General features: G+C 42.8%; 1 protein-coding gene across 8 annotated transcripts in view; it reads right to left on the bottom strand.

Moving 5' to 3' along the window:
• ZNF827 (zinc finger protein 827) overlaps nt 1-26,957 on the bottom strand; it is a 167,221-nt gene that overhangs the window by 42,228 nt on the left and 98,036 nt on the right. For all 8 annotated transcript variants that reach the window (XM_006755945.2, XM_015558891.1, XM_015558887.1 and 5 more), the window contains exon 8: nt 15,338-15,441. In XM_006755945.2, the coding sequence (XP_006756008.1) occupies nt 15,338-15,441 (104 nt within the window). The remainder of the gene's footprint in view (nt 1-15,337; nt 15,442-26,957) is intronic.

Genomic DNA, 26,957 nt, shown 5'->3' with positions numbered 1-26,957 from the left:
TGGTGATCACCTTACTTAGTAACTGCGTAGTGTTTTTAAGTATGAGAGGCAAAGAAATCCCTTATTAAGTACTATTTCCGCGAATGGCACAAAGGCATACCCTTCACTCCAAAAGATTCATGATATGTACCAGCAAGCACGGACTTTTTTGATTGTCAGTAATGCATGTATGTAACAAATACTTAGGAATTCTATTGTAAATAACTGTATGTTACTGTCTTATACAATATAATTTGGTAGAACATTTGTAAAATGTCATCACTAGTGGTTTTAGGATTGTCAGTCACCTCTTCAATGACAATATGGCTAAACACACATACACAATAGCCTCTAGGAGGGCTTGGAAAGCACCAATTAGAGTAATTTGCAGTTTTACTGATGATTCCTAGCTCCTTGACACAGCACCTTGTAAGCGATGCTAGAACACTCCTGTGAAGCCGAACCCACATTTCTCATGAAGGTGCTCTCTTTCCTTCAAAGAATCCTAAAGAATGAATTTGTCTTTTCGTTATTTTTAAAATTCTGATATCAAGTTCTATGACTTTCTGAGTCATTTTGTTATTGAGATGAACTTTGGAGACCCCCCTCCTCAAATATTCAGCTAAATATCTAAATAGTTATTTTTAACTAGTTAAAAAACAACAACAACCCACACTTTTAGTTAAGCATAAAAAAGTAAAGATGTAACTCCTCTTTTATAACTTAATAGGAATAAAAATTAAATGAGGTAATATTGGGCAACACTCACCATCAATAATTAATTATAGCACCGATTCTATCCACTATAAAAATAATACCCAGCAAATTAAATTAACTTTCTTTGCTTCTCTTATCTTTATGCAGGGCCTCTCTGTTTCTATTAAGCCTTTCAGGGAACTTTATTAGGGCTTTAAATATTAAAAAAGAAAGAGTCAGATTAACTTCTTAAAATGGAAGTGAGATCATGTCACTTCTCCACTCAACACATTCCAGTGGTTTCTGGCATACTTGCCATAAAAGCCCAGTGTCTTGGGCCCTATAAGCCATTCTCCCTCCCTCCCCTCCAGCCTCATCTCCTTTCCTACAGTCACTTCCCTAAGAAGCCACGCCCATCTTCACCTTAGGGCCTGGCAGTTACTGCTGCCTTTGCCCAGAACAAACACTCTAACCCACACATCATGATATCACTTGCTTCTTACTTGCTATAGGTGTTTGCTTAAATTATACTTTTTTAGGGAGAACTTTCTTAGTCGGCCCCTTCCCAATCCCTGTTTACCTTGTTTAGTTTTTTTTTTCAAGATGTTTTAGTATATATACATATAAAGTTACATATTATATATGAAAATGTATTATATATATCTTATAATGTTATGAAGTTTATATATATATATTCTATGCACACTGTATAGTTATTTGTTTATTGTCTGCCTCTCTCCCTAGGTGTAAACCCCATTAGGACTGGGACTTTGTTTTGTTCATTGATGTTCCCCAGGATCTAAAAAGGTACCTGGCATATAGTAGCGATTCAATAAGCAATTGTTGGATGAAGGAATGAACTTCCTTTTCATCCAAGTGGTTCCTGCGCCTCACAATATAGCTTTCCACACTGCTCATCAAACACTTAATGACATTCAAATCCTTTTATGTTTAATTTTCACTTCCCAACATCTCAGTGTCCTCTGACCCTGTTGGAGAAGACAGAAGATCACCTGAGGGGAAAGCCAATGAACCTCTCTCTAGGCACTGAGACCGTTTTTCTAACTGACTTCTCCCATTAGGAAACTAAACAGATGCCACAGAAATGTGGACACTCATTATATTTCTTGATAAAACTATTGAAAATATCCTCAATCAGCAGTGATTATTTTATTAATTGTACCCAAGTACATGACATGAGACCAATAGAGCAATGCAACAGGACAGTGGACTATTCTATTAAACACTACTTTCAACTATCACGTTAAATAAGAAGCTGTGAAGTTACTTTCTAACAGCTGGTGCCCTAGCACAAATTTAATTCATTAATCTCCCTTGTAAGGTTAAGAATAAGTCATTATCCTCAAGTGGGCTTGGTACCCAATACTAAGTACCCAAATTGAAATCCATATTTAAACGACTGTGGTCATATTTTCCATATGAGGATTTCATAGCTCTTTGTTAGTAACTTACGGGATATGTAACCTATATTTTTTTTGAAACAACTCTGCCAATATTTTTCATTGTGTTTAGGAACCTTGGAAGAAGGCCTTTTCTGTGTGTGAGCACGATAATTATTATAGTATAACTAAAAGCATCATGGATCTTATCTTTATTCCTTAACACCTTATGCCTTCTAATAAATTTGACATTTTCTTTATAAAAGTGTCCCATGCTCATTATAGAAAACTAGAACGTAGAAAAGTGAGGGTGCAAACCCCAAAACCACAACCACAGCTCCCATCATCCAAAGACAACTGCCTTGAGCATTTTGGTGAACTTCCATTTTATTCATTTTTCACGTCCAAATGCTTTTTAAAAAATTAATTACTATGAAAGGCTTGCAGTCCAAGACAAGTCTTAGTATGACACCAGTGATGATATTTTTAAAATACCACATTTTCGAGTGATAAAAGTAACAGTTGGGAGATAGACCAGAGTGCTTTAAAAATTAACATTTTTCATGAAAATGAAAAACAATTTGGCCGAAAATAGTTTCAAAAATAACTTTCACATACCAAAAGCATGCCTACATGTTAAAAGCATTTTCAAGAGTACACATTTTCTTTTTCCTGAGTAAAATTTTCCTTTGCTTTTCTCTTGGCAAGTACCTAGCAATGCATTAAAAATTAGTGAGCACAAAAATAATTTGTATGAGTCATGTTGCCTTTAAGACAAAATAGTTGTTACTTAAAACACGTATAATGAAATAATTCCTGCCTCTATGCTCTAGTGAAGACTGACAGAATTTGGACCTAATCTTTTTTTAAAAATTATTCTACTTCTGAGCTATTGAGCTCCCAAATTATTCTGTTTCCTTGAATATAGCCGATTTCCCTAAAAACCTCACCATTGCCTTTTCTGGGATCCACCCATTCATAAACCTTTCAACTGAACGTTCTTGAGCTTAATTCCATTCAAGTTAGAAGAGAAGCAACTGATCTGAGTGACTCACTCCTGGATACATACAGCAGGGAACTAGATTTTGCAGATGGATGAGTCATTTCGACTGGATGGGGAAAAGGTACCTAAGGGTACATGTTGCAGAAGATGGAGAAATCGTGATGGTCATAGGTGCCAATAAGCACGGCATTAAAACAGTACCTCTTAGTCTGAAGTATTTTGGTATCTTAAGAGAGATTCTACTTTGCTAACACCCCTTACAAGTTTTTTCCCTCCAACATTTTCATCTCTTCTAGCTGAAAGTACCTTCATTCCTTTTTATTGCTTCTAGATCTAATTTTTTCTCCTTTTTATCTGGGATAACATTTAAATATGGTTTTGGTGAAGCTGACCTCCTTGTCCAAAGCTCCACGCATATCTTTATGATAGAAACTTCCAGAGAGATGTGGTGTCGAGCATTCAGTACCAGAATATACAGGACAGTTTCTCCTTTGTTCAAAATGAAAGGAGCATAGTCATGATTTCTGATTATAAAAATAATAGAGGCTTATTTAAAAAATGGAAGTCCTTACAAGTAAAAATCACTTGAAATCCTATTTAAACTGACAGAACAGTTATTTCTCCATCTACCCTTCCTGATTTGTTTCCTGTATGTACATATTTTTATAAACCCTGGGATCACAGCATTCATGTGGGTTTGTAACCACTTTATAGTCTCATGAATTGTATGAAAAACTCATGTAACTCTGGCATCTAGCTGGAGGAGCTCATTGTAAGAAGATGGCTAAGAATCATTGCTTTATTTATATTTTTACTTATTTATTTATATTTTTAAAATAGGTTTTCATTGATTTCAGAGAGGAAGGGAGAAGGGGAGAGAGATAGAAACAATCAATGATGATAGATAATCATGGATAGGTTGCCTCCTACATGCCCCTACTGGGGATTGAGCCTGCAACCTGGACATATGCCCTGAGGGAATTGAACCGTGACCTCCTGGTTCATGGGTCGATGCTCAACCACTGAAACCACACCAACCTGCATTTATCTATATTTTTAGTAGTTCATTTAACTTAGAGATTATTTATTAAGGGTCCAAGTCATCATATATATAAATGACAGATTCTAAAAAAACTGTGATTTGAATATATATGTATCCCACTTTACTTTTTTAAAACATTACAAAAGTAATGTAAATTAATGGTAAAAAAATAGTACAAGGGACATAAACTAAAAAAATGAGAGAATAACTCTCATTTACTATCCCTCTCTTGCCCATCCTAGTCCCTTTCACACCTCAGTGGTAGTCACTGTTAACAGTTTATCTCTTGAGAAATTATCTTGGCACATGCAAGCCCATTATGTGCACATAAAATGTACCACACCTCTGTGTTGTTGTTGTTTTTTAACATAAATAGGGTCATGTCACACATGTTGTCTGCAGTCAGCTTTTTGTTTATTTTTAAAATCTAACAATATATCTGGAACATCTTTTCAAATACATTTTAAAAATTAACTTCCTTAATAGCTGTGAAATTTTCCATCCTATGTCCCATGGTTCATTTCACCAGCTCCCTACCTAGCTTGTTTTCAGGTGTTTTGCCACAAAACGAACCCTTGTCCATATACATTACTCTTTGTCCACATACCTTAGTGTGACTTGCTCAGGTCTATTTGTAGTCAATTCCTAGAATGGGACATTCGGGTCCAAGTTCACAAAACCACATGGAGCATTGTATTTCTCTGTAACTTAGAGAACTCATTTCTTATTTGCATGCTTAACAGAGTATTTAATGGAAGTCTTGCCTCATGTAAGCCCTACAATGGCTCATAATAGAAGGAGGGAAGGAAGAGACTGGGATGAGACAGAATGCAAAAACATTTGGGAGTACATATAGGAGACTGAGAGCAGATGTGGCTGTGTGTGGGCATCTCCGAGGCCATAGGGCCTGGCCCCCCTGTGTCCTGTACAGGTGGAGAGGAAGGTGTAAGACTTTAGGTGTGCAGCCTGAGGGCTGTGGGAAACTATTTCTCCATGTGTAAGAAACAACTGAGGAAGTAGCAGGAAATCTGTGGGACTTGTTTCCCATGCAAGAGGAAAAGGCCATGTACAACTTTTAAATAATTGAAAGAAAAGTAACTATTTCCAACTTAACAAAAGGAAGATAAACAACCCAATCAAAAAATGGGCAACAAACCGAAATAGATACTTTTCAAAAGAAGACAGAAGAAAGGCCAAAAGACATATGAAAACATGCTCAAAGTCACCAATCATCTGAGAGATACAAATCAAAATGATAATTCGGTACCATTTCACACCTGTCAGAATGGCTACCATCAACAAATCAACAAACGACAAGTGCTGGTGAGGATGCGGAGAAAAAGGAACCCTCCTTCACTGCTGGTGGGAATGCAGACTGGTGCAGCCACTGTGGAGAACAGAATGGAGTTTCCTCAGAAAATTAAAAATGGAGCTCCCATTTGACGCAGTGATACCACTTCTAGGAACATATATATCCCAAGAAATGAGTAACATTAATCAGGACAGATATATGCAACTGTATGTTCATAGCAGTCCAATTTACATAGCTAAGAGGGGGAGAGATCAACCAAAGGACTTATATGCAAGCATATAGGCCTAACCAATGGGCATAGACAACAGAGGGCTGAGGGCATGAGTGGAGGGGAGGGGGATGAGGGGTAATGTGGGGATAAGGACATATATGTAATAACTTAATCAATGAAGAAATTTAAAAAAAGAAAAAAGAACTATTTCCATTTCGTGGACTTCCCGAATTTCAGAGACAGTCAGATCTGAATTCAAATCTGCCTCACACACAGCACAGCTTCCCATGAGTTCTTATGAGACACTCCTATGTGAACTTCTGCCCTATTGGGATCAAAATAAAACACGGTTCCTCAATAGAATAATTTACTTTAAAAGAGAAGTTCATTTGATGGAGTGATTGGCTCACAGATGGGAAACAGTTCTTTTTGAAATAATTCCAAGCTTTTAATATATAAGATTAATGTGAGTTTTTTTTGTGCCTGGGAAGTCTATTATTACATATGAAAAATCAGGATTGGACTTTCACATCAAATCATCTAAAGGCTTCTTGTACCTCCATCTCCTACGACCTGCCCTCAGAAAAGCTGCCCTAGACTCTCTCTGGCGGTTGTCAGATCTGTTTTTAAGGTGGAAAACACAAGCACACTAGCTCTGTGATCTGTCTCCTGTCAAGATAAACCATTTAATTCTAAAAAGAGAGCTTTAGCATGGTAGTGAGACCAGCTATACTTGGAAAGGGCTTTACTGCACACCTTTTATCTATAGATGGATCCATTTCAATCTGACTTAAAAAAACATCTTTTTTACTATGTTTTGTAATCAAAGTCTTATCAGATATCTCTTTAAAAACACTTAACATTAGTTCCACAAGCAACATAGTTGTTTTGAGGGGAGCCCAGACAAATGGTGTCCAACCTCATGGTTGGTCATGGTGGGTGCTGGTGATGATGCTATCCACCAAGATAGGAAAAAACAGGATCGAGAGGGGGGATTTAATTAGTGGATTCTGGACGGAAGGTATGGGAACAGTTGGAAGGTGGAGGACATGAGCCACTTAGCTCGGGACCTGTTGAATTTAAAGAGTTTGAGGGACCTCTGTGTGGGACGTCTCAATAGACCACCAGTGGCTGATGTGGTGAACCTGATACCATTAAGCAAATGCAAAGACTACCCTTCCTTCAGCGCTTCTAGTTAACATCTTTCTTTTCTGAATGATAAATTGAAAACATAAATGATAAGTACTTTGCTAAAGGAAACACATCATAGGGCCAAATTGCAGCTCCTGACTGTCACTCCAATAGCTACATCAAGGGAGGCTGTGGTGTGACATGGCGGGTGCCTTTCTTACCATGGAGAGGCAGCCATTTGGGCTATGTATGGGCATATAGGATGGGTTTATTTGAGTGAAAATAGATGGTCTAGTTTGCAAGTGGAATGACTTTTTCCCCCTCCCCTGGTTGCCGGAGGGCAGATGCTGCCCTGAAAAAGAATAAATACAAAGAAGAAATTGCATGCAATTCATAGCAAAGGAATGGAAGAACATATTGTGTATACAGGGAAAGGGCCTTGTAGATTGAAGGAGCCATTCCCAAACTGGGGTCAGGCTCACTGCATTGTGGTTTTCAAACACTCTCCACCGTCCATTAGGCATACTTGAGAGTTTGGTCTATTACTGTATTAGTCATTCTCAAGGCATCTGTCTCAACAGTCTGCAAAACTAACGACACACCACAGGCACTACTGAGGCCATGTAAATGCTGTGCAAAATATTTTATGTGAGCACAAGCAACTCCTCTCTGGTCCCAGGAAGTTCCCAGGCGAGATGACCACAGCCTCAGGGGGTAACACCTATCTGAGAAACAAAGTCCTCAAGCTGGGTTTTAAAAAGGCCTTTTGGACATTACCATTTCCCACAAAGCACAAAATGAAAGTGTTGATGATTATCTTCAGCACCCAGTGACTCAACCCCTGTGCTATCTGGGTGGAGATAAGGAGGTTTGGCCAACACCATAGTTTTCATCTCAATCTTTGTAGTTTTCTATAGCTAGCTCAGGTGATGCAGCTAAACTGGATAGAAATGTCTCCATTGGAAAGGTCACTGCCCTTAACAAACCATGTGCCTGAACCCTGCAACTGTTGGTCTGCAGACACCCAGTTAGTTATATTTTTGACAAGGACTAAACTGGACCCAGAGCTGACACCGCTTAATGCGAGACCTTTCTCTACAGAGTTAATGGCATCAGTAGCGCCCCTTGGGAACTCACCTACACTAAGACCAGGTGGGGCTAGTTGTGAGCCCACCATTTTCAGTCTGAAATTACATTATCTAGACTGTGAAGGTCCATAGCAATGAAAACGTCTCCTTCTGGTAAACAGCTGACAGACTAGAGCTCACCTACTGCAGGCATATCAAAGAAACACCATACGCTGAGCAGAATCCTGTCTCAATTTGAAGCACAACAGGAATCAGCTATATCAACCTACATGCCATTTGGTTCAGGGCAGGGAGCTCGTGCTACTGAAGGAAATGGTCCTGCAAACAGGAAATTGTATCATTGAAAGACCGCTGTCATTGTTAGCGCTGTCATCGTTAGCACTGTCATGGTCTCTGAAGTGAATGCTCACAGGCTATCGATGGCCTGGAGGCGAACACTGAGCATCCAGACCCACCTATCTGTGAATGAGCCAATCAGCCCTAACAAAGGCAGAAATGCCATCATCAGCACACAGCTTGGTGAATTTGCATGTAATCAGCAGCCAGATAAAGAAACAGAGTGTCCAGCTTCCTAGAAGGCCTTCTCATGCCCTCTTCCTGGTCCCACCCTCAACTCCAAGCACCCTGTCTTTCAAGCATCACTTATGGTGCTTTGTTTCTTCCCCAAGTCTTGGTGGGGGCGGTAGAAATTCAGGGGGAACGCGCCTAGACTCCACTCTGACCTCCCCCTGTACTAGCATATAGTTTTGGGCAAAGAAAGAAAATAAAAGAACCTGGGCAGAAGTCACAGTAGTGTCACCTATGGCAGAGCTTTTGAAAGAGGGGATGTGGAAGAAGGCAAGAGATCTCCCATTCTCTTTCTACTGGAAACCCGGCCAGGACTACACCTTGGTTCTCCAGTGAAGGACTTTTTCTTCTGAGCCGCTGCTGACCAGATCACCACTCACTTCAGTGGGTCAAGTTTTATTTAACCAGGAGGTTTTAGACAGTTTCATGAAGTTATTTCTATGGCCCAAATGATCCATTAAAGATTACTGAAAAGAAACATAAACAGTTGCTTTAACTTTCATAACTGAACATTCCAAGTGACTATGATCACCAGACAGCAAAGTATTAAAGGAAGAAAGAAAAATAGAAATGGAAGAGAACAGAATTAGAATGATATTAATCAATAGTACAAACCCTGGCTGGGTAGCTCAGTTGGTCAGAGCATTGTCCTGACACACCAAGGTTGTGGGTTTGAACTTCGGTCAGGGAGCATACAAGAATCAACCAATGAATGCATAAATAAGTGGAACAACAAACTGATCTCTCTCCAAAAAGATAAAGTCAATAAATAAATAAAATAAATAAACAATACATTCTTACCTTGTAAATTCTTTGAAATGTCTTAAACTGCTTTTAATTCCTATCTAAAAGAAGACATTCCCCTATGTTCCCAATTCCTACATACAGAGGCATAAGTTGGACAGTGAAGAGGCTGACAGGGAAAAAAAGGATTCATTTAAAATATAATGTTGGAGGATTGCTCTATGGATATCCTGAACCACCAGAAAGACGAACAAGTGGGTCTTAGAGCAAATTAACCCTGAAACATCGCTGGAGGCAAAACTGAAGCTATTCCATTTAGGGCACATCATGAGAAGACAGGGTTCTTTGGAAAGGACAATAATGCCCGGAAAGACAGAAGGCAGCAGGATAAGAGAAGACCAAATATGAGACGGACTGACTCCATAAACGAAGGTGTAGGCATGAATCTGCAGGAGCTGAGCAGGGTTGTTGAGGACACGGCATTGGGGCCATCACTCATCATAGGGTCAGAGCTGACTCAATGGCACACAATACACACACTAAAGGCAAGCCATCAGTAATACTTCAAATGCCAAATGTGGGTACGTGTGGGCAAACACTGGGGAGATGTGGTCACCGCTGGTGACGCATTCTCTGACTTAATGGGCACCGTGACAGGCCAGAAAGAGAGAAGATGTACTGTGCAGTTCTGGGTTTGAATTCCTGTGCTGCCACTCACCCACACTGCGACTTTGAACAAGCTATTAAATCTCTCTGCAAAAGGTACAAACTTCTGGTTATAAGATAAATAAGTCCTGGGAATCTGATGTACAGCATGGTGACTGAAGTTCACCATACTGTAATGTATGTTTGAAAGTTGCTAAGAGATCCCTGTCTACTGTGACTCAGTTGGTTGGAGCATCAACTGGTGAACCAGAAGGTTGCCGGTTCAATTCCTGGTCAGGGCACATACCCCGGTTGTGGGCTCGGTCCCCAGTAGGGGACATGTAGGAGGCAGCCTCTTACCAGCGTTTCTACCTTCCTCTCCCTCTCTCTCTCTCTAAAATCAATAAAAATATTTCTTTAAAAAAGAAAGTTGCTAAGAGAGTAGAGCATAAAAGCTCTCATCACAAGAATAAATTTATAACTGTTAGGTGATGAATGTAAACTAAACTTATTGTGGTAATCATTTTGCAATATAAGCATAAAATTATATTATGTACCTTGAACTAATACAATGTTATATGTCAATTATATATCAATAAGCTAGAAAAGGTTATTAAATCTCTCTGAACCTCTATTTAGTCATCTGTAAATTGAGCATAACTTCTGTCTGAATGAGTTGTTTACAGAATTAAATGAGATGGCATAGGTCCTGTGCCTGACAATTTAGAAGGTCCTTGATAACTATTAGCTTCCCTCTCTGTACAGAATAAATTTGTTTAATCAAAAAGGAGCGTAAGCTACAAAATGATACATGCCAATAATACCCAATGTTCTATTGTTTATCCGTGACTTAGTCTGAATGTAAAAAGAACCTGGTGTGTTTGGAAAAGGATTGAAGAAAACGCCTTGCTGTAATCCAGGGCAGCTTTGTATGTGTCTCCCTTGAGGGATGAGTTGGGAAGTCTTACTATAAAGAAGTGACGGGCCCATTTTTTTAAGCCACTGTCTGAAAGAGGCCATTCATATCTGGCCAGTAGCATGGCAGGCTGGGTTAGTTGCGGGTGGCACTCTAATTCAAGGCATCATTTATTTAGATTTCAGAAAAGTGTATGACATGGTACCGCTCCTATTAGATTGATGGGCAAACAGAGAGAGGAAAATGGATCAAGAATTGGCCTGGGGACAAGGCAGACCATTCCAAACCAGCTTTTTCATTTGACGTCAGATCCCGCTTAGCATCTCAGGTCCTAAAAGGAACTAAATTTCCCCAGGTTCTTTGCTCCCTGTTTGTATATTATAAGCAACAACAATGAAAAGAGGGCTTTTAAAAAGAAGTTGGCAAATAATGGGAATCGGGATTTACACCTTTAATTGCTGAAATGCTCTACACTAACGCTGAGCCCCATCTGAAATGACAAACAGAAACACCAGTGACTCCGAATGCTGTGAGAGAATTCCACGGAGATCCACATTTCCCTTCACGCCCGCACAGGTTGTGTTATTGTGTTTTGGCTTAAAACAGAGCAAACAGACTGTGACTTCAAAAGTCACACTACGACACAGCAGAAACGCCACACTGTGTGACAGCCATGCTCAGACAGACACTCTGCCCTCCGCAGCAGACACAGGCAGCTATAGGTGCAGGAGTCTGCTGTCCACTCAGAAGCACCGCCCCCGCCCCGTGCCCTGATGAGCACCCGAACTCAGAACCTTTCTTCCCTAACATAGACCTTCCACAGAGCGAGACAACTATGCATTAGACAAAGTGCACGGAACTATACACAGCCTGTGATTCTATCTGCCCCAGAACAGGAAAGTTCTTCTTTCTTTTGCAAAATCACCACCAGCAGCACCACCACCCAGGGTGCACTCGGCATCTCTTCACAGCTTGAAGGGTATTCCGTCCAGCAGGTGACAGCAGCTTCTAAATCATCGTGTTATTAAGGACTCCTGGTGCTACCTCTAAGACATTCAAGGCAAGAAAAGACCTTAGGTCTGGGCTCTCGAGCATTCTTTGGTTCACAGGAAAGTCAGTCTAGAAAATAGTGGCAACACCAGAGGCCAAGGCACTGTGCAGCTTTGTGTTGATTCTGTCTCTCTGGCATGGTGGCAGCTGTGTGTCTCAGATACCATCTGCCGAAGGCACATGCCTAGTTAACTGTGCTATTCTCGATGTCTCCACAGCCCACGATCCTCCCCACCCTCCCTGCTTAGCTATCCCCCTCTCGGCTGCATTCTCCACACACTCGCCTTAAGTGAGCCTCCTGGGAGGGACAGCGCCCCTGCCCCATGGTCTCACTGCAAAGTGTTTGGAAAGAAGTTCATCCCATGGGTAGAAGGGATATAAACATATGCCAATCTACACTGTTGAACGAATGCTATGGGTTCTCAGCATTTGCAAGAGATTTCTTAGGTTGGAACTAGGCCCATGTAATTTCATTAGCTACAGTCTCTACTATTGGGAACCTGAGATAATTTTCCAGACTGACATTTATCTTGCATGAAATTCGTGCAAGAGTAGGCCTTCCTTCCCCCGGCTGCCGGCACCAGCTTCCCTCTGGCACCCCGGACCCGGGCTTCCCTCGCAGCCCTGGCTTCATCCGGAAGGTCCTCTGGAAGGACCTCCAGTCTAATTAGCATATTATGCTTTTGCTATTGTAGATTATCTGTGGAAAGAAGTTTGCAAGGTACATAAAGAATAGAAGTAATATTTTAATGGTACGGTTGAAAGCACCCAACAGAAGATTTCTAAGGACTCTGGGGCTTTTGTTGATATACTAACCACAAATTATTTTATGCTTAGTCATTAAAGCCAGCCGTCTCCTTCCTGGCCTCCTCATTTCTGCACAGTCACTGTCATTCCTTAACTCAACCTGCTCATGGCACAGCTAGCCAGCCTCCCAGCCCAGTCGGCCACCCTTGTCTCCCCCACCTGCCTCTCCCACCCACTCCTTCCCTCTCACCCAGGCCCTCATTACTAAGGCTGCCCGAGCGCTGCGGTGTCCCCACTGAATCTGCTCTCTTGTCATGTCTTGTCCAGTGATTCAGCAATGTGCTGCCCACTTGGTCTTTCACAGTTTTCTACATGAATTCGTGACTCTTATACTGCAGAACCTAAGATCCTCAACTCTAGCTTCAAATCTCCTTGTCCCCAGCACAGCATTTCAGCAGAGTACTCAAGTAAATGTAGGCCCACCACATCCCAGACCCCTGGCGCCTGATGTACTTTGAGATTCATGCTTGTTCTGATTTTAAGAAGATAATATGGTGCACAATGCATATTTTTGCAACACTCCAGTGGGCCTTTATACTCAAGTATGTTGATATTTCTGCAATAAAATGCATGAATTCTACCCTTGGGCTAATACATAAAGATTGTAAATAGGCTCCCATTCGTTTGTATCACCGAGTAATTTATTTTAAAAGTAGTGGTTGGTAGAGCTTTTGGGCTTCCCAATTGTGGGTAAGGGAGTGGGGAGCATTAATTTAGTAGGGGTATCATGTCCAGTCATCACCGTCTGAACTTGAAAGAAATGTTTACCTGGGAAGTCTCCATGCTTCAATATTTTGTTAACTAACATTGGTCTTCTCCACAATGAGTTCAAATTACCGAGGCTTTCCTTTACAAAACATGTCTTCAGCTTACAGGAACTTGGTGCTCACAAGGTTGTCCGTATCATTTTTAACTCTTTGCATTTTAACGCCACTTGCCAAGCATGGCCACCTTGCTTCTTTGTAAAAAGCCCCTGTGCTGTTGTGAATTTTAGTAAAATGTGAACATCACTTTGCTCATCCTCTGCCTGAAGAAAGGCTTTTTGAAGGACAGAGGTTGGCTCTCCTTCAGAATGGTGTATTTGCATTTCTAAAATCCGCGCTATGCTGGCTTTCCCCTCAACATTACTTAACTTTTTAAGTGAGTTTATCTCATTCGTAATAGAAGTCTTCCAAGCAAATCACAGAAACGCCACCCGCACACAGTGAGACATGTACTGATATCGCTCTTTGAGGTCAAGTGGTAACATGACCATAAACCCTTCTTAAAATACAGCCGAGCCCAACGCTGAGGCCTCAACGCAGGGCCGGTGCATCCATCACGGGCGCGGGCTGGATGGGTAACAGCACTCCGACTTGCAATTCCTAGGCAGTTATTTTGACATTAGAAAGTCACAATCCATCAACTTAACAGCAGGTCGATAATTTGGGGACCAGGGAGATGGCTATTCAAAAGGACACCGTGGGAAGTAAACAGTAGTTCAAAAAGCCCTGTTTGAGAATGAAGACATCCACTACGCGGAATTTCCCTCCACCCCTGGAACCGGGCGTCGGGTAATGTGTTTTTGTGTGCGTGTGTTATTTAGGGTGATTGGACTGAGAAGTCCTGTGGAGCTAAGAAGCAGGCCGGCCCCTGGACTCTTTGGAGATGAGAAGAAATGGATCTGCCATCACAAGATGGAAGGACGACAAAGCTGCCTTTTCCCAACCGTTTGTTAGACATCCCTTCTGATGACTTGTGATGCCCATGCCAACATTTCTAAGCTGCTGCTCGGCTCTTTCTGAATGACACACTACTCAGGTCTCCAGCTGTCTGTTAGCCAGCTCCTCGGCTGTGCGGAGGACACCTGGACTTATTTCTGAAGGGGTTCCTGGCCAACACCCCTGCTGCTACCCTCCTGCACATGCACTGAGCCATGGGCTCCCACCGCTCTCCTGGACAAAGGAATGGGTGTGGAGGCCACCGAGAGCTTCTGAAGTTCTCCCTGTGGCTGGGAAGGAAGGTAGCCACAGCAGGAAGCTTCCTGGCTGCGGGATTGGTGTTGGGGTGGGGTGTGGGCGGGGGGTGAGTAAGAAGCACAGGCTGCAGGGCAGTGGTTCTCAAATGTCCTCATTTCATAACAACTGTGAGGACACCCACGAGCCCTGAGGACGGTCATGCTGTTGATGAGGGGGCAGCAAACACATCTTCCTTTTTACTTGGAAAGGAAAGGAAGAGTAGGTAAGACATTACGTGCTGATGCTCAGATGGCAAAAAGGAGGGTTAGGTGGATATATGCAGACAATCTAAGGAGAGTGAAATCTGGGGCAAGATTGTCTCCAAGGGAACTGGAGTGGGCTTTGCAGTGGCCCACACCCCACGGGGTCCTGACGGGTCCCGCCCGGGCCACCACCCTCCCCGACCTTCCTGGCTGCCTCCCTGAAACACTGACAAAGTGAAAAGTAAAGTATCTTCAGGGTACACTTCGCTATTTCAAAGGTTAAGAACATCACGATACGAATGAAACACCAGCAGGTAAACAACAATGGGCTGCTGAAGCAGACGAAGAGCTTTCTCACCGCCTGCATTTTCTCTTAATGAACTTTTGTGGCTGCTGAAATTGAGTTCCTCCCTCTTTTTAAAAACCTGGCTTCTTCATATGAATAACGTCACCACATTCGCTGAAAGCATCTGAAAATTCACACATTTCAGAAAAGTAATTTTTAAGCGATCAATAGTAGAAGCAAAGCCAACAGTGTATCCCTACCTGGCGCTGGTGTTCTCCCGTGGAGCGCAGAGTCGCCGGGCAGCAGGTCTTTTGAATTGGAGGAGAACGGTGATTGTCTAAATGTATCTTCTGAAAAAAAAGGGCTGGGGGTCGGGGAGGAGGAGTGGAGTTTAGTAAATTAAAGTTATCTCAGGTACCCAGAGCATCAGCCCCAAACACACACACACACACACACACACACACACACACACACACACACACACACGCTGGATACTGCATTTTTAAAAATGGTGTTTAGAGACCATAAGAAGATTGTGCTTAAAACAGAGAAAGTATATTACATCAGACAAGTCCCATATGCACGTTCTGCTGCTAGTTTTATATGTCAGGTGAATATATGACAGATTGTATTTGAAAGACGGTTAAGCCCGCAGTCAGGACAGCTGAGCACTGAATTTTACTGTTGCGTTGTATGTTCTGCGAGTGTGTTAAGCCCAGATGAAGACCAACCATCTGGGTCAGAATCAGAGAGGCCTGTCCGAGGTTCTTCCCAGAGTGGCAATAGGCTTGCCCTGGCTCACCCACATGCGGGCACCTGATTCCCTGGGGACCATCAGTGTGCCTTAGAAGGGCAGATGGCTGGAATCAGGGGCTGTTTCACTGAAGGAGACACCTCGATGGTCCCCATAGATATGGAGATGTGTCTTAGAATTGTCTTGGTTCGGAAGGAGTTAAAGCCAGCTAATGGGGCTGCCAGCAAGGATACGGGGAGCGCCTTCATTTTCCGTGAAACTGAGGCTCTGACTTGAGTGATTCTAAGTACACCCAGTGACTCAGCTAGGACTGGAACCAGGGACACAAACACCCAGCCAGGTTTCCACTGATACCACAGCCACAGTGAGCACAAAGCCTTTGGATGCTTTTAATAGAGGGTTTTAACCCAATCACACCATCCATCCATCTTCCATGCCTCAAACATAAACTGTATTGTGATCATAATAAGTATCGTGATCACATGTGAGAATACTGGAGTATCCAGCAGCATCTAAGAACTGGAAATACCTACTTATAACAGGGAAATTTTAATCCAGGGCACTGGGTACACAGGTGGTGGGCAATGCGTAGGGAGCAGTAAAGCAAGCCAGAGATAGGAAAAGGGGGAGGCCACCACCACCCTGAGGCTATAGGGACAAAGGGACTTAAATGGGAGCTGGGGGCCACAGGGAAGAGGCAGCTGCTGCAGGAGAGGGAGGGAGGTAGAAACACCCTAGTTCTTCCTTAAGCCCCACCCCCATCTCCCATCAGGGCCTCTGATTGACTGAACCATCCCATTAGCCAAACAGCCCGCAGGGATCAGGCCCCCTGCAAACCCACAGATCACGGGAAAGAAAAGATCTGAGGGAGCACAGCCTAGGACTCCCATGATGGGTGCTGCTTTCTTAAAAATGCTGCAAGGCTATGGCTACTATTATGATATGTTATAAAGGGAACAGTAAGATAAAATAAAGGATATATAAATATGTTTAAGTAAAACATACATTAAAAAAATATAGTTTTACAGGACAGTTAGGCTAGGTTTCATGCAACGTTGTGTTGCATACTTTTTTTTCTTTGTTATTTTTATCCTTTTCCCCCCTTTCTTTATTAAGGTATTACATATGTGTCTTTATTCTCTCATTGCTCCCCCCGACCCCGCTTATGCCCTCACCCCTCTGGTGTCTGTGTCCATTAATTATGCTTATATGCATGCATACAAGTCCTTCGGTTGATCTCTCCCCTTGCCCCCACCCTCCCCTGCCTTCCCTCTGAGGTTTAAGTATCTGATCGATGCTTCTTTTTAGTTATATCTTACACACAAAAAAATTTAATAGGCTTAATAATGAACTGGCTGTAGGCTAGCAGGCACTGGGGAGTGGGGAGACACGCCATTTTATGCCAAACGTCTCATAACCTGTAAATGATACAAACACTGAAAGGAAAAGGCCGTGCAGCATGGAGTCTAAGAGCATGCGCTTGAGAGGAAGCAGTTCTGGGTTCGAACTCCAGCTCCCCCACTCAGGGCTGTGTGACCCTGCACAATATTAAACTCTCGGAGCCTTCACTTCTTGTCTCTAAAATGGCACACCTCGCAGAGGAGCTGTGAGGACCCATCGAGATCCTCCATGGAACATGCTTTCCACAGTGCCCGGCAAACAGTAAGTGCTCCATAAATGTGAGCTGTTTTTACCTGTATCTGCCTACCTAACGGGGTGATAAGTGAAACATTCCTCACAAGGTGGCAGAAGTGCCGTTTCCTTGAATAAAATGAATGAAGAAAAGGCTGCTCTGACTTGGAAGGGCCAGCTCACTGCTGGAGGGACGAGGTTAAGTTTCAGTATTTCCATGAAGAAAACCGTTTAGAGTCAGAGCACTTTAAAGATGTAGAGACGTTGGAGGATTGTTGGTCAAACCCAGAGTATAAGATTTCTCAATTCCACCTCCCTCGTTCTGAAGCGTCCACAGGAGGCGACAGTGACATCCACGTGTGGACAGTTCACATGGAAACCTCAGGCTGGCCCTGGGCACAGGGTGAAGCGCGGGCAACGGGCCTGCCTGGTACTGTCACACTGGCTATAGCAGTCACCTTGACATCGGAGAGTCCAGGGGAGCCCATGGAACTGTTTGGTCTGAAATGTGGAGACTTCCATGGGTCCCAAGAGGGTCCCCCTAAAAGGCATCGAGACTATCACCCTCCTTGCCACAGAGAAACATGTACACGGCCCTCATTCCCTCGGGTTCACAGTAACCGGGAGGGCCTACACTCTGCCAGGCCCGGGAACAGATGTCAGGGGGCGCAGAGGCCTGTGACAGGGAACCGCCATGTAACTAGTGCTGAGGAAGAGAGGGTGCAGAGCCACCTTGGGGGCTGGCCTGGCCAGGACGGCCTTCCTGCAGAAGCCCAGCTGCAACGCTCCGAGTTCATATCCACCCAGGCCGGGAGGTGGGAGTGCAGGGGGTTACACAGAGTTTGGATTAAAAGGATCTGAGGCTGAATTCCAAACTGGCCACTTAGAGATTCAAGTGACCTTTTTCAAATCAATATCCTCTCTAGCCTCAGTTTCATCCTTGGAAAAAGGTTTAAAAATACCATCTCTATTAGGGTGCTATCCGGGTTAAATAAGACATTTCATGTTGAAGTTCTTAGTAGATGTACAGTAAAAGAGGAACACGTATATTGCTTACTAAGTATCTGGCACTGTTCTAAGATGCTCTGTGTGTATCAACTTCACTTAATCCTCACAAGGACCCTGTGGGTAGCTACCACTATTATTATCTGTGTTTTGTACAGATGGAGAAACTCAGGCACGGAGAAGTTAGATAACTGTCCATGCCACGAGCGGAGCCAGCATGTGAATCCAGGCAGGTTGGCGTCCAGGGTGCACTCTCACCCACTAAGCTGCCTTTGTGTGGTCTCAGCATCTAGGCAACTCATGGACAACACAGAATCGTGATGCTTGGAACGGACAGAACAAAGGGAAGGGAGAGGGAGGAGGGGTGAGGCTGGGAGCAGCCACTTCAGTAAGCAGGATCCTGGGACACTGCAGGAAGACCGTATCAATTGAGAAGTTGAGCAAGTGAAAATAATTTTTTTTCCTTCTAGAAGGCAATGATAATAACTCCTAGGACTGAATTTGGAGATGGCCAATTGAAAAGAAAGATTAAACATAGAAAAAAAAAGATCTTGTTCTATAATGGTTTTTTTTTTTACTAAGAACACATAAGGATCTATATATTTTAGGGTGGAATGATGCTCCACTTTTCGCATACTTCCACAACACTGGGGATAGGGCAATTTGCAATCCTAACCCTTCTCCACTGCCTGTACCCACTGTCCCTGGGGCCAAGCTCCTCACTGTTATTAAGCCCAAATGAAAAGGGAAGGGTAATGAGGCCATGAGGTGTTGGCCAACTTCTATCTCAACACAAATATGAAGCTCGTGGTGGAAAAAAGGGAAGGGAGAGGGAGGAGGGGTGAGGCTGGGAGCAGCCACTTCAGTAAGCAGGATCCTGGGACACTGCAGGAAGACCGTATCAATTGAGAAGTTGAGCAAGTGAAAATAATTTTAGTCTTTACTTCTCTCTAGAAGTTAACAGATGCTCCACTTTTCGCATACTTCCACAACACCTACATAAGGATCTATATATTTTAGGGTGGAATGATGCTCCACTTTTCGCATACTTCCACAACACTGGGGATAGGGCAATTTGCAATCCTAACCCTTCTCCACTGCCTGTACCCACTGTCCCTGGGGCCAAGCTCCTCACTGTTATTAAGCCCAAATGAAAAGGGAAGGGTAATGAGGCCATGAGGTGTTGGCCAACTTCTATCTCAACACAAATATGAAGCTCGTGGTGGCACTATGTCACCTAGATTGGCATCCATGCCTCAGGAAGAGAAGGAGTGGGGACCAAACTCGGAGCATGCCCCGTGGAGCACGGGCTTGCTCAATGGTTTTAGATCCCCAAGAACACTGGTCACCTTTAACTGTGCTCATGCTCTGAGGACAGATGACTGCCCAGCAACTTCGTGCCGAGTGGTGTCATTTTGGGTGTTGGGATGGTGTTCCTTAAGCTCCTTTTCTTTTCCTGTGCAGATCACCCACTCTCAGCAGTTGCCCAGCTTTGCAGTGGATGAATCCAGCACCCCGTTCAGGCTGCAGTGACTGAGGGTGGGAGAGGGTAGTGGGGAGGGAAGGCCCAGAATTGGCCCAACACAGGATGAGCTGATTCTGCATCTTCTCAAGGAAAAAAAATACATGAACACACAGCTTCACAACATAGTTGTCCCTGACACACGCCTGTACTGTCCCTCAGTTACCACTTCTTCCACAAAAGGAGCCAGTTTGTGAATGTTGCAACCTCTTACTTCCTGACTCTCCAGCTACCAGAACTTGAGTCATTTTACTATGAAAAAGCCTCTCTTTATCTAAAAGTGAGCGAAGGAAATGAAAAAAGGCAAAAACTGTTAAAAATTGATCTATGATCAATATATTTGGTTAAAAAGTTGGAAAAGGAACAGGTTGAAACTAACGGTTAATGGGGGAGGTGTCTGTCACTTAGGGAACAAATCACCATCTACCACAACATACTCCCGTTGGCCCTGCACAGTAACAGGTGACCTGGAAGACGTAGCTGATTCGCGTAAACATTCAGTACACACTCAGAAGGAGCATCTAGAAGCTGCTGGTGTAGAGTTAGGACTGCCCAACACACCATTCCTGTTCCTGCTTTATGTTACTTAAAAAAGACAAAACTTTTATCTATCCAACATTCTTTTCTGGGTAAACATGAAATGGAGATTAAAGGTGTATTTCTGTCTTTCTTCTGTAGAAAATCTACAGGTTAAAATACATGACTAGGCAATCCCAGGCATTAGACGGCCTGGGCTGTAGGGTCAACAGCACGGGGCTTCAGGACAAAAAGATTTACAGTTAATAATAAAACAGTCCATAAAAGATTATGGCGCTAAGTAGTGATACGTTTTGCTAAGTGCTGACTGTGCCGCAGGGATCTCCACCTTTAACATCTGCGGGCCAACAGGGAGCTCGCTGCCCACAGAGCAGCCGGTTTGCCACCCCTCCCGAGGGCCACCGTGAAAACCAAAACACCAAGGCGATTCTGGGTGAGATGCCAGAGCAACACGGAACTGAGAGGAAAAGGAGAAGGTGGACACAATATGTAAGGGAAAGTTAAGAAGAAAAACTTTGTTTAGTAATGACACAATAGTTTTGAAGGCGTGACAGAAGAAGTAATTTTTTTTCCTTCTAGAAGGCAATGATAATAACTCCTAGGACTGAATTTGGAGATGGCAAATTGAAAAGAAAGATTAAACATAGAAAAAAAAAAGATCTTGTTCTATAATGGTTTTTTTTTTTTACTAAGAACACATAAGGATCTATATATTTTAGGGTGGAATGAAATTCTATTAAATGTAAGGGTTTCTGTTACATCATCCTGAGTGATATTCTGACTTCAATCTCTACATAGACAAAATTTCCTTTAATGAATAAAAAAGATGGGGTATTTCAAGTGAAAGTACTTGAGTCTCCATCCAGCTTCCATATTTTTTTTCTGGGTAAAATATGCCTAAAAGAATTTGGGCTAATTTTTAATATTTCTAAAATTGATTTCGGAGAGGAAGGGAGAGATAGAGAGATAGAAACATTAATGATGAGAGAGAATCATTTATTGGCTGCCTCCTGCCTGCCCCATATTGGGGATCGAGCAGGCAACCCAGGCATGTGCCTGACCGAGAATTGAACCGTGACCTCCTGGTTCATGGGTCGACGCTCAACCACTGAGTCACGCCAGCTGGGCTGGGTTAATTTTTATATTGCTTTGTTTTAGTTTAAGAAAATGTAAAGAATAAACGATCTGACTCAGATATTTCTGAGAAGCTACATACGGTGAAAGGAGAGCCAGAAGCCCCAGTCCGGGCTGGAAAAGGGCCGTGGGAGCCAGTGTGTCCTCCCTCTGGCTGCCCCCGGCTGCCCCAGCATGGACCACGGCACCACATGCTGTTTACCCCCCTGTTAGCGGGGCCTTTCTCAGTCTCCACTTAGTCCCAGCCAGGAAGTCAGCGCACTGAAACACTAGTTTTCTGTATCGGTATATCAAGTTATTTTTAAAGAACTGAGATTCCATGTACAGGTGTCCCCCCCCCCCAAAAAAAAAAAATGTACACACACTTTAACAGCTGATAGCGCAGTTTTGAAAATGAAATGTATTTTCATAAACACTGCCTTTACAATTACTCAAAGCGTGTGTATACATTTTGGGGGCCACCCTATATTTATCTAAAGCCATCATGCTGGCATTTTTAAAACTCTGACCTCTGAACCACTCAGACCTCGAGACGGACCCAGGAGTGACACACTGCGTGACACTGTGAAGTGCACAGGAAACACTAGCTGAAAACAATCCTTCAAGCCTCCAAAAGCCTCAAGAAGGCACGGTGATAGACCAAAGTTATTCCAAGAGTAAATCTCGCTCCAGTTCAAAGACTTTCTGAATGTGTGGAACAGGACTGCGACCGCGGAAATGGATACAGTAACTTCCATTTGGAATCTCCATGTATATATAACAAAAGTAAAGGAAATGACAACAAACCGGAAATGTTTTCTTTGAACAAAGCCCAGACCTTGCTAACAATGACAGAATACAGTCCTTGCCAAAAACCAGAACGGGTTTGTCTTTTTTTTTTTTTAAAAAAAAAAGCTTTTGCAACACATCAATGAAAAAGATGGGATTATTTGAAGATAAGGAAGAGGGGGAAATATTTGGATTAGTTATAACTACCTTCTCAACATTTCCTCAAGGACTTTAAGGTCAGAGGAACTTTCTAAGAAGCAGGGGCAGCCTGCATGAGAATACACTCACAACTCAACAACAAAAATGTTGCCACTTTTTAAAAAGATATTCATTGTTTTAAAAAGACCAAATAAGATGATTTTATTTTCACCTTAATTATCACAATGAATGCAGCTTTCTTCACTTTTAGGTGGTGCTTATTTTTTCTCAAATATGACCATCCTTGATTCATTTATTTGCTAATAATTTAAAATAGAATAATAGATGCTTAATATTTTTATATATCTATATGTTGTAACATATTTATAAATGATTATATTTAAAATATACAAAATGCTTAGGTCCACAGATTTTTAGAAAGAAACTTGAACCCTTAAAAACCGGGTACAGCAATTGCAAAATGCCACCCTGGACTGTACGCAGTCCTCCTAGCGTCCACCTTGGGCTCTCGGTTTCATTTCGGATGAGAGATTGTGTAGCTTCATTTCTTGTGAAACGGACCCAGACATTGACCGTTTAGGTGGAAAAGCCAGTGCCCGTTTTCCTATGGCCATCCTGTCGTCAGTTAAAAAAGTAATCGATCATGAAAGAAAACACAATGTTAATGGTGCTCATGACAGTGTCCTTCCCTCCTCAATCCTGCAGAAACGAGGGCCCCTATTCCTGAATGGTTTTATTTATTTACTTACTTATTTTAATAAAAGTACCCAGGATGCAGGTCAGTGGGCCCGGGGGTGGAGAAGAGTGCTCAAGTTTAACAATGACTGGGCCCTGGAGGGTGCTGCTCAGTGGTTAGAGTGTCAGCCCAAGCACCGAAGGGTCTTGGGTTCAATTCCCAGTCAAGTGCATGTACCTGGGTTGTTGATTCTCTCTCCACCCCCTGTCAGGGCACATGTGAGAGGCAACCAGTCGATGTGTGTGTCTCTCACATCAATGTTTCTCTCTCTCTGTCTCTCAGCCCCTCCATGCCTCCCTCCCACTCTCTCTGAAAAGGAATGGAAAAAATGTCCTCTGGTGAGGATTAAAAGAAAGAAAGAAAGAAAGAAAAGACTGGGTTGGTGGTGTCTCTGACCTAATGACAACCCTGACCATCCAAATAGTAAATCCCCTATTCAAGTTTAAAATGGACACAACAGAGAAGACCTCCTTCGACCCCAGTGGGCCAGGCCTGAAAGCCCAGTCATTGATCAAGTTCGGTGCACACATTTTCAGAGAAAGAACTGTAGTGAATAAACATGAATTAATGGCTATGCATTGGCAGGCTTCGGCGGGGGCATTTATCTACACACTGAGGCTGGCACTGCAGAGTCAGTGGGTTCTCAATGGCGCTTGTGAGCAGATGGAGAACCAAGGTCACTCCATCATTCAACTACCCCTATGGGCACCAGATTTTCTTCTTTAATTTTTGAGGTGAGGAGAAAGCTAAGACGTGTTTCTTTCTCCTCTTAGTCCATTGACATGGCTGTGCACTTGGCTGGTGCCTATCAACAGAACCTTCTCAGCAATGATAAAACCAATCAACTATATTGTGAATTTTGTAAGGTGTACAAAGGTATTGTAGAAAATATCCTTATTTTTTAGAGATGTATATCAAAGAATCTGGGAGTGAGTGTTATGATGTCTGGGATGTGATGTAAAATGTAGGGGGAAAGACTGGTGAAGTAAGCATGGCAAATGTTTGTTTAATCTGGGTGGTGGGATATGGTGATGTATTACATTATTCCTTCTACTTTGTTTTAAAATTTTCATCATTTAAAAAATCATCAGCAACAATCAAACAAAAAGTTCAATCCACGCAAACCACCATATGGAATAATAAATGACAATGAAAGAATGCACAAAAGAACAAATACAAATGCCTCCCCCTGAACAAAATGCTTGGTAACACTAGGAATCGATAAATAAAATGGTTATAACTAGAAGATATCATTTTTAACCTCCCAATTGGTAAAAACAAATTTTTAATGATAAAGCACAGAGATCCTTGAAATATTCTCTCTCTCTTTCATTAGCTTATGGTAGAATCATAGATTCAACCTTTCTGAAAGTCAATTAGACAATTCATAGCAAACGCCTGAAAACTGTGAATTCTTTTGACAGTCAATTTATTCCAGTACCGTTTCTATTACCAACAACTTGGGAAAACAAAACCAAACACAACCCTTCATACCCATTAACAGGAGGCTGATTAAGTCTGTTATGACATGCAAACACTGAATACTATGCAAACACGAAAAGAACAATATTGAGTTATGTTTATTGACATGAAAAGACTATATTGCTAGTGAAAAAGAGATTACAAAACTGTATATATAGTTGTAGCTGATTTTTATAGGAACATATATGTATATAAATAGAAAAAAATTCAGCCAGGATGTGCAGCACCAACTTAGCAGTGGTTGTCTGGGTAGCAGGACTGATTATTCATGATTATCTTTTATTCTTTACGTTCTCCTGGAAACAAACGTTATTTTTAAAATTTAAACAAGCTGCTGTACGCCTGAAACTAATATAATAATGAGTGTCAACTGTCATTGAAAAAAAAATAAAAATTAAAAAAAATATATTAAGTTTTATGGTTTGGGATCCTTTATTTCTATTTTAAAAGAGACTCTTAATCTTTTAGGAAGTGACCCAAGGGATAACATTGAAGGCAGTTGTAAAAGACATAGGCTGGTTATGATCCACCTAAGTTATGATCCCAGCAGGATCAGTCAAGTTCGGTTGCAGAAGGCCGAAAGGTATCGAAGGAAGAGGCTGTTTCAAATAGCAGAACAATAGAGCACCTTAGGAAGAAAAAAAACATATTGGTGATTTAAAAATTTTTTTTCTTCTCTGAAAAGTACAAACACCTTCTATTTAGAGTTATCTTAGAGGCGGGCCAACCCGTACAACCTAACACCACATTTTCAAGGAACAATTCCTGTCGCAGCGGCTGGCATTCATCCGCTGTGCAGCCGGGAAACTTCTCAGGACAGGGAGCACAATGCCAGGCCTTGTGAGGGCCACTGTGCCTGGGGGCCAGGCCCCGAGAGCCCGAGCCAACCGCAGGCCACGGAAGTGAACCTGCATGTCCGGCTTGGCTCGACTCGGCGAAATGTCAGCCTGCGAGGGCCCTGGATCTCCGGCAGGAATCTGCCTTTCTGCATAAACAAGGGCGGCGGGCCCTCCCTGTGGGAGCAGAGGACGATGACCTCAGTCTCCCTGCAGGGACTCGGGCCTTTGTCCCGTGGAAGCTCTCTAGGGAATGCCAGTGAAATGTGGGTGCCCCGGGCCGTAGGCTTTCAGCCCTCAACGGAGGTCAACCCTTGAATATTTGATATCTTTCTAGTAACAACCATAGAGACAGTCTTGAGAGCAAATCCCCGACAAGAGGAACAGGAGTGAGGCCGGCACCTCAGCCACACAGACCTTTGGGTCGTGTCACCTCTGCATCACCTGTCAAAGGTGATCAGGAGACAATATAGGTTCTGGGTGTCTACTGAAAGGGACCTACAGATTTACACTTGGTTCCTGACTGTCCGGAGTTATACCAACAAGATGGGACACTGTTGCAGGAGGAGGAACAGGGGTGGGAGCGCCCATGGAACATGAAGAGGAGAAAGGCACAGCCCTCATGCGATCGTGACAAGGAGATGTGAACTGGCCTCTTCACAGTCACACAACACAAAACGGTTCTGGCAGTGTAGTTTCAACGATAACTGTTCAATAGAGATGTCAAAGGGGCACGAGAAATGGCAGAGGGGATCCCTAAGAACAAAGGAGTGTAGGGGTAGATCAGAGTACTGAGAAAGGTTTGGTGAAATAAGGAAAAAGGAACCTTCAAATGGCAGCAATCCACAAAGTTGTTTCATACTGTTTTTATTTTAAGAAGTGATTCATTGTGCTCCAAGATTAGTTTTAATTTCTTTGAAAACTGAAAATGCAGAGGTCAGTTGAAGAGTGTATGGCCAATGAGAAGGCTCTCAAGTCAACATTTGTGTCGTAGCAGCTGCAGACCATGATGCAGGCTGTGCCCTGCACACGAAACCACATAAGGGGCACAATGACATTGTAGACATCAGAGGTTTACATATTTCCTAGGACAGTCTGCCAGTAGGTGGCAGTGTCTAGAGCAGGGGTGGGCAACCCCTGGCACGCATGCCAAACATGGCACACCAGTAACTTTTGCTGGCATGCGAAACCCTCTCTTGTAATCTTCCATTTACAATTTTTTTCTTAATATTGACTTTTTCATTTTTCAGATAAATAAATAATTTTACATAACAAATTATCTTAAAGACCATAGACATGGATTGACAAGAGAGAG

The sequence above is a fragment of the Myotis davidii genome, unplaced genomic scaffold (assembly GCF_000327345.1).
Source record: "Myotis davidii unplaced genomic scaffold, ASM32734v1 scaffold151, whole genome shotgun sequence".
NCBI lineage: Eukaryota > Metazoa > Chordata > Mammalia > Chiroptera > Vespertilionidae > Myotis > Myotis davidii.
This window is presented reverse-complemented; position numbering and strand designations above follow the sequence as displayed.